General features: G+C 44.2%; 1 protein-coding gene across 1 annotated transcript in view; it reads right to left on the bottom strand.

Moving 5' to 3' along the window:
* Nucleotides 1-3,677, bottom strand: part of Dimt1 (DIMT1 rRNA methyltransferase and ribosome maturation factor) — a 12,862-nt gene extending 9,185 nt beyond the window's left edge. The window contains exons 1-6 of the mRNA XM_031360454.1: nucleotides 3,218-3,677; nucleotides 2,845-2,918; nucleotides 1,506-1,592; nucleotides 518-579; nucleotides 346-439; nucleotides 213-262 (exon numbers count right to left, since the gene is read on the bottom strand). Coding sequence (XP_031216314.1) covers nucleotides 213-262; nucleotides 346-439; nucleotides 518-579; nucleotides 1,506-1,592; nucleotides 2,845-2,918; nucleotides 3,218-3,296 — 446 coding nt within the window. The 5' untranslated portion in view covers nucleotides 3,297-3,677. The remainder of the gene's footprint in view (nucleotides 1-212; nucleotides 263-345; nucleotides 440-517; nucleotides 580-1,505; nucleotides 1,593-2,844; nucleotides 2,919-3,217) is intronic.
* Between the last annotated feature and the right edge of the window lie 4,942 nt (nucleotides 3,678-8,619).

Below are 8,619 nucleotides of genomic sequence, written 5' to 3'. Positions count from 1 at the left end.
CACCCACCATGCTGAGATTCCTGTGGTGTGGAGACTGGCCTAGGGGCTTTCTGGATGCTAATAAGCACTCCACTTCATCAACTGAGCTATGTTCCTGTCCTAGAAATTGTTACTTTCTACAAAGTTCTCTAGCAGTTTTTTGTTGTGTTTATTTTTTGCTGTGTTTCTGGCCAAAATTGTCTAAAGTTTAGCAGTGACTGTTTTTCACAAACCTGAAAAATGGCCGGTGGAGCAGCAACTTGAAGACAAAGGGAGAGGATATCTGAAAGAGAATTTCAGTTAGCTCTTCGGAAAGACACATCAGAGAAATGCTTAGTAGGATGCTTCTGATAGCCTGAGAAATACCTGATAAGGCAAGTTTGCCACACAAGCATCAAAGAATGGCAAATCCGATTTCAATACATCTCCCACCAGGACCTGGAGTTTGCTGGCCAGAGGCCTGAAAATAAGGAGAGAACTTTTAAGAGACCATTGTTTCAGGAGATTGAAATGTACTTTAATTATTACATATACTCACGTGCCCTGAACTCTTTTGTGAAGTTCAGCTACCAGCCTTGGATCAAGTTCACAGGCAACTACCTACATTAACAGTAATAAAAAAAGCTTGATTGTGAAGTATAAACTTTTACTATCCGAGTAATAACTTATAGGAGTTACAATGATTTAAGTTTTTCAATCTTAACACTTAACACCAGCTCTATCGTATTCCACCACTTCAAACAACATCCTGTTTGATCTGTCTCCATGCTGTGTTACTGAGGAGTTGATGACAAGAATACACTTTATGTAGTTAGTGTTTTTTAGACAGCATATAAGAGACCTACTCCCACAAATAATCTCATCAACTGGCATCCAGAGTAGAAGCCATAACACTGCAAGTGAATGGAAGTAGATGAAGCTGAACTATTTTCCAGTAACGACTGTTTGTACAGCATAGCCCTTTGAGGTACTTATTCTGATTGCCTCCCTTCATAATCCTACCCCCTATAGGTCTCCTGTTGAACTTGGTCCTAATAACTTTAACATTTATTTTTATCTATATGAATACACTGTAGCTGTCTTTAGACACCCACCAGAAGAGGGCATTAGATCTCATTACAGATGGTTGTAAGCCACCATGTGGTTGCTGGGATTTGAACTCGGGACCTCTGTAAGAGCAGGCAGTGCTCTTAACCACTGAGCCATCTCTCCAGCCTGGTCCTAATAACTTTAATTGCAGGGCTTTGTTCCTCCAGGCTTCATAATGGTTAGCCGCTCTTTGGGTTAGCTCAGTGTTTCTATTTTATTATTACTCCTTTACACATGTGGCCCATTCCAGTATTAGATCACCCACCAATATACCAAGTATAGCCTTTGTTTTCTTGATGGAAAAATCTCATTTTTAAGAGATAAAATTTCTAAGAGCTCAATAGCTACTATTGAAGCAATGTCAATTTATTAAAACATTCACCTTTGTAAACCAGCTGAGCTAATGTGAGAGTAACACACAGAAACCCCCCTTTTACCTTCTTGGCCTTTTCTAACAGCTTGACCGTCATGTTGCCAGTCCCAGGCCCAACTTCCAGCACCACATCAGTAGGTCTTAAAGCAGCCTACAAGCAAGCACAACTCCTTTATGCTCTGGCCCACTCGACCACACAGTTTATAAGTGACTGGGTTTGTTTATCAGTGCACAGTGACAGACATTTTACTCTAGTTTCATTTTTCCTCAGGGTATATGTGGTTAAGAGTCGTACCTCAAGGGCATCAGGTATACATGAAAATCTGCATTTCTCAACCTAAGGGATATATATATGCTCAACCTCTGGAGTCAGAACAAAATCAAGAACAAGCAGTTTCATGGTGGGTTCCTGCTTTCTACATTGGCAATAATTCCAGCAAAATTGTTAGCTAACTTCCAAAGAGTTCAAATGGTAAAGAGTGCATTCAAATGGAAAAATTTCTCAACTCTAAACTACTGAGTAGTTTTAAGAATATAGCAGGGTGGTGGCGTATACCTTTACTCCCAGCACTTGGGAGGTAGAGTCAGGTGGATTTCTGAGTTTGAGGCTAGCCTGGTCTACAGAGTAAGTTCCAGGACAGCCAGGGCTACACAGAGAAACCCTGTCTCAAAAAAAAAAAAAAAAAAAAAAAAAAAAAAAAGAATATTGTAACTATACAAAACTCTATTGAGTATGAGTATACATATGAGTAGAATATTCTGTGTGAGACTGAATAACTATTACTCTTTCTATGGCTCCAGTATGCTTCCCTTGTAAGCATAGAAATAATTTGTACTGTGTATATTTTACCTCCTGGCACTCAATCATCCATAACCACAACACAATAACGCATACAGATGGAATCCTCCAAATAATTCATATGCAGTACCATATACTTTTCTGGGGAACAAACTCAGTGTGATCTGGACATAAATTTACTGTCTGGAATAAAGAGTAACGGTGATGTACTTTGAAAGTGATCAGAATGATACACGCTTGGAAAGTGGAGTTCAAGACTGAATTGTCTACATACCACGTTTGAGGCCAGCCCGGGTTACATGAGATCCAGTTTCAATAAACAGAAGGAGCCTCCAAAAAGTGGTTAAATAATCTGGAAACCCCTGGGCAATTCTTAACTCATCCAACATATACATACAGAGCAACTATTCTATGTCAGGTACCCTATCTTGGTTTAATTTTTATTTTCTTGGTATGTAGACAGGCTTCGGTCGAGTATATCACCCTGCCTCAGCTTCCCCAAATGCTGGGATAATTATGGGCACATGACACGTCATACAGGCATAAATACGCAGAAAAATATCAGTGACACAGAAATGCTGTGTTTTTTATCGTTTACACCAACCTTATCGATGATGCTGTTAACAATTAGAGGATTTTTCAAAATGTGTTGTCCGATCCCTGTGTTGAACATGAGTCCTGAAATAAAACACGAAGCAGCCTTAATTTCCCAACTTTTCAAGACTCGATCTCAGGCAGTCCCACAGAAGCAGGATGGACTGTGGACGGTTTCTGCTCCAATGCATCTACAAGCGCCGCGCTCACGCCTGAGACTGGGATGTATCTTTTGAGTCCATCCATCCCTCCTGCCGGCAAGGAAGACCAGGTGCGGGGAAGGGACAGCGCTGAGCGCCCACCCTCCTCAGGGCGGCTAGGGATGCAGGCCACAGTAGGACTCCCCCGCTGCGGGTCAGTCCCAAGCTTCCTCCACGCCGCACCTCCAGCTCGCTTCAGTTCCCGGTGCTGCTCCTGACGATCCCGCCGGCGGCTACTCGCTGCGGACTTGGTCTTCGGCATCTTCTCAGAGAAGTCCCTGGGCCAAGCGAAAACAGCCGGGAACCTCGTGGAAGTCGCTGTCAGTCGCCGTCACGACCAAGCGCCGGAGTGGTTCACTTCCCCTCCCAATGCAATCACCGACTCACCCAGTCAGCGGCAGGCTGGAGCCCAGTAGCTGCTGGGAATTGTAGTCTCTTATGGGTTCCTCCCTTGAGAGGGCCGGCTCGAGCCCAGTGACCACTGGGACTTGTAGTCTCTCATGAGTTCCTCCCGGGGCAAGGCCGGCTCGAGCCCAGTGGCTGCTGGGAATTGTAGTCTCCGGTGAGCTCCTCCGGAGGCAAGGCTGGCTCCAGCCCCTTTAGTCGCCGGATTTTGGAGTTTGGTCTGGAACAACGACTTCCCCAAGAGTGCGATTTCCCAGAGGACACCGCGCCGCTCTGGCAGGCAGTTAGGATTGGCTGGGTCCAGGTCGGCAAACGGTGCTTCATTCGTCCCTTCCCTGGGACCTTCTGCAGAAAGATATCACACGTGTCTTTTCCGTTTCCCGGCAGGATGTGGGCTGAGAAGCCTAGGCTTGTTGGACACGGAGCTTGGTGGTTTAGGGTAACGTGTCTCTCCTCTGTGGAAAGGAATTAGGAAATTAGAATTAGCTCTCGTTCCAACACGGCACTTACTGATTACTTCTTTCTGCCTTTTCTTTCATTCTCTCGTTGTTTTGCTGAATTTCAGGACCGGGATGCCATAGTTAAAAATATGCTGCTCTCAGTGTTTATTCATTGAAAGATAAGGGCTATAATAATTTCATAACCCTGTAAATGGAATTGATTATGGGTACGTATTGGATATTGTAATGGGACTATTCGCCGAGCTGTAAGATACGTAATAAAAGACTCCTGGCTGTTTTTCCGGCCAGTGTAATGTCTCGGTTTTAATTTTTCTGTTTGTGCTCTGAAGAAGGTCTTTGTAACCAACCACTAAAGCCGATTGCTAAGAACCTGTTCCGTAGCCTAGGTTTTTAATCCTTCCTTTCTTTGCTGTAATTCTAGCTCAGGAAAAGTTCTAAAATATCCCAATAAAATCTTTTATATCCTAATATGGGGTTCCCACCAAAGAGCACTTGAACACTGCCTATGAGCCAATTGAAAGCCTTTATTCCAGCTGGCAGGTGACTACAGCTGAGTATTCTGGACTGAAGTTCATCTCTGAGCCTGGAAAGTCCTCAAGGTTCCCATCCCGGAGCTGCAAGCGAAATACGTAGTTACAAAAGCCAAAATATTCGATTAACCAAAATTATGGAGTTTTCTTTCTGGAATTGTTTTTCTTAAGCTTCCCCTTACTAGCACTTACTAGCACTCAACAATACAAAGTTCCTCCAAGACTAACATGGAGTCTGAGCATGACGTCATCACTGCTTTTTAAAATAGCTTATTTTTAAAAGGGGGAGGTGTGCTGTCTCATACACCTATCAATATCCTAGCCCCCTGGGCTACCTCCCGGGGGCATGGCACAAGCCCTCTCTTCACTATGGCGGCAGCACTGCGCATGCGGGACTTCACACAAGGCACCAAAGCTGATGGCGAGACCATTCTGAAAGGCCTGCAGCTCATTTTCCAGGAGCAAGGTCACTGCCCACCTAGCAGGACCACAACAATTAAGCAACCTACATACACAAAAATGGCAGCTTTCACAATTTGAGGATTTATCCACATGGATCAGTGTTCCTGGACTGTCAGCATTATGACAGTGATGAACAAGACAAACAAGAAACTGACAGCTCTGAACAAAACAAGAAAAAAATGAAAGAAATGAATCAGGCCAGTGTAGGGGGTTGGCTCTGATGCTAAGATTCCCCAATTGGTTCTTGATCCATCAATAGAGATACCAGCAACCAATGAATGAGGATGGGAGGGACACTTAGCGCTGCCTGGGAAGACGAAGACAGAATTGAGAGCTGGGGAAGAAGAAGGAGTAGCTACAGGAAATAGTGCCAACCAGCCAAGTGAGGTTTCAGTTATATCTGTCCGGTTATACCTGGGATGGCAGGAGAGGTTTAGCAGTGCTCAGTCACTGAGTTAGCAAAGGTGTTTTAAGATTAACTGGTGTGGCCGCGGGGTGGTAGTGCACGCCTTTAATCCCAGCACTTGGGAGGCAGAGTCAGGCAGATTTCTGAGTTCGAGGCCAGCCTGGTCTACAGAGTGAGTTCCAGGACAGCCAGGGCTATCCAGAGAAACCCTGTCTCAAAAAACCAAAAACAAGAACAACAACAAAAGATTAACTGGTATGTGTGTGTTTTATCCATAGAGTCAAGGGAATCTGGGTGGGAGCTGGTAGCGCAGCCCATTCCCAGAATTTAGGGGAGGTAGCAAAAGCTACATGCAACAAGACAGTACTTGGCAGGTGAAGCATATACAACCCATAGTTCAAGGTGAGCCCATAAACAGATATTGAAGTGGTGTACAATGAAGATGTGACTTATCACAACAATAAACTTCTGCACTCGAAGCATTGTTTGCTATAGCTGGCCACCTTTCAGCTAGCTCTTCTAACTTAATTAACCCAATTATTCTAGTCTACATTTTTTACATGGGCCTTTGCCTCTTACTCAGTCTGGTATGTCCGATTTCCTGCATGTGTTGATGGCGAGTCGCCGCCTCTTGATTCTTTCCATAGTTCCTATCTTTGCCCAACATTCCTGTCTTTAGTCATTGGCAGTCAGCTCTTTAAACCGATCAGAAGTGATGGACTAGAGTTTACAAAATACAGAGACAGGTGATAATTCCTAAAAATAACAATGCCTAAGTCAGTACTAAACTCTCTGCTGGTACGGAAACCATCATTTGGATAATACAAAGACAGCCTTTAAACTGTGCACAAAAGGAGTATCCCAACAATTTTTTGGGGGGGTTGGGGGTGGGGGGTGCGGTGGTTTCAAGACAGGGTTTCTCTGTGTAGTTCTGGCTGTCCTAGAACTCACAGACCTGTAGACCAAGCTGGCCTTGAACTCAGAAATCCACCTGCCTCTGCCTCTTAAGTGCTGGGATTAAAGGTAAGCAACACCACTGCCCAGCTTAATATATTTTATTTAGCTCAATGGCCAGGCTCTGTTAAGCCTTCCTCGCCTATTGCACGTTTCTTTTCTCTGCCAGCTCAGCACCTTAAATCTGCCCTCAGCTTAGTCATTTTTCTAACCTCTCGCCTGCTAACCCCGGGCCCAGCCAGGGAAGTGGCAATGTCCTAGATCTCACATGACTGATGGCTTCTTCTCCCTCTGAAGCATGGAAAACCTTTTCCTGCACCTCCTACCTGTCTGTGGAGGGAGGGGGTGGGGTGGGGGAGGGGACTGGAAGTCCCGCCTATTCTGCCCAGATCATTGGCCGCTAATACCATTATTGATCAATCAGGAACTAATTGGGGAACAGGATCTTCTAATGTTCACACATAGCTTCCCGATCAAGGCATCAGAACCACAGATATATGTCTGTTGTATAAGTGAAAAAAGTCAAGGGCAAAAAAGTATAGTATCTTGCTCGTTATAGTGCAATAAATGACAACTGTTGCTTAAAATGAGGCCTGGTTTTTGTAGGTTGGAGCCTTAAAAGTATAGTGTTTTCGCTGCTATTTGAGCTATGTCCAAAATACAATATTTGAAACCATACTTGGGGGCACAGTCTTCTAATTCCAGCACTTGGGGAGCTGAGGCAGGAGGATTACTGAAAATTCAAAGCCCCTCTGGGATATCTACTAAGTTCCAGGTCATGTAAGTGACCTCCAGTTCAAAAGAAAAAGACAAAAGACACCCATAAATAAGAAAATACAGAGGGACCACGACCATAAAGCTGACACAATATGTTTGAGGAAGATAAAGAAAAACACACACACACACACAACAACCAGGGAAACATATAAAGTAAATATTAAGTGGGAATCCTTATGACTCCCCCAACTTGTTGCCACTAACATAAAGGGTAAAGCTCCTTGGAATCATTTCTTTACAAATCTATCATTTCTTTGCCTAGAATATATACAAATTTTATTTGAGGTTAGAGAGATGGCTCGGGAATTAAGAGTACCTGTGGCTCTTACAGAGGGCACAGATTAGATTCCTAGCACTCACATGACAGCTCAGACCTGTAACTCCAGAACCAAGGTATCTGATACCCTCTACTGACCTCTGTGGATACCAGACATGTGTGGGGCATAGACGTGTAAGAAAAACACTCATGTGCATATATTTGTAATAAAAATATTTGTAAGATAAGCTTTCTGTTTTGATTCATTTTTAGGTCTTCATCTTCTTTGAGGGTTTCCACATGCATTTAAAAACTAACAGACAAGGGCTAGGGAGATGTCCTCAGCAGGTAAAATAGGCTACCAGTTGAAGCCTAATGAATGGACTTGAGTTCTATCCATAGATTGCACATAAAAAAAAAAAAAAGAGTTGGATTTGTGATGCATCTGTAAATCTGGCCTAGAAGCTTGAAGGCAGCTAGCCTGGAATACACTGCACAATGACAGAAACCACCTGCCTCATTGAGATGGAAGGTGAGACCTCTGACCCCCATGTGTGTGCCATGATACGCCTGCAGATGGACTCTCACACAATTTGTTTTTAAGTTATTACAAATTAACTTTTGAGCTGGAGATATGACTCAGAAGTTTAGAGCACTGGCTGTTCTTCCAGAGGTCCTGAGTTCAATTCCCAGCAACCACTTGGTGGTTCATAACCATCCAATACTGAGACTTGGTGCCCTCTTCTGGCCTGCAAGCATACATGCAGGCAGAATACTGTATTCATAATAAATCTAATAAAAACAGTTTTAATTAAATTTTTTTTGCACATCAAACTCCACACTTCTTTTAGTATCTGAATTAGTATTTTTATTAGTTATTTTCTTTATTTCCATCATATGATATCTCCTTTCCCTGTTTCCCCTCCAAAAAACCAAAAGCCGGACTGCAATTTCCTCCCCACAGCGGCTCTGGGCCTCCTTGGTGCTGGCACCCAGGTGGGGACAACTGATGACATTCTCGTGGTCCACTAAGGCCCGGTCCCGTGGTGGCTCTTCTGTAAACACATCCAGTGCAGCCCCAGCACACTGATCAGACTGCAGGGCTCGAAGCAGGGCACCTTCATCCACAATGCCTCCTCGAGCACAGTTCACCACTCGCATGCCTTTCTTGCATTGGGCAAAGGTGCTGTCATTCAGCAAGCCTGTGGTGGAGGGCAGGAGTGGGGTATAGACAGTTATGAAATCACAGAGAGGCCAGATCTCCTCCAGCAGCAGTTGCTGAACACCAAAGGAGGCCGCAACTTCAGGAGAAATGATGGGGTCATAGCCTATAG

Source organism: Mastomys coucha, unplaced genomic scaffold, assembly GCF_008632895.1.
Source record: "Mastomys coucha isolate ucsf_1 unplaced genomic scaffold, UCSF_Mcou_1 pScaffold8, whole genome shotgun sequence".
Taxonomy (NCBI): Eukaryota; Metazoa; Chordata; class Mammalia; order Rodentia; family Muridae; genus Mastomys; species Mastomys coucha.
Note: the sequence above shows the minus strand (reverse complement) of the source record. Positions and strands in the feature narration are given on the sequence as shown.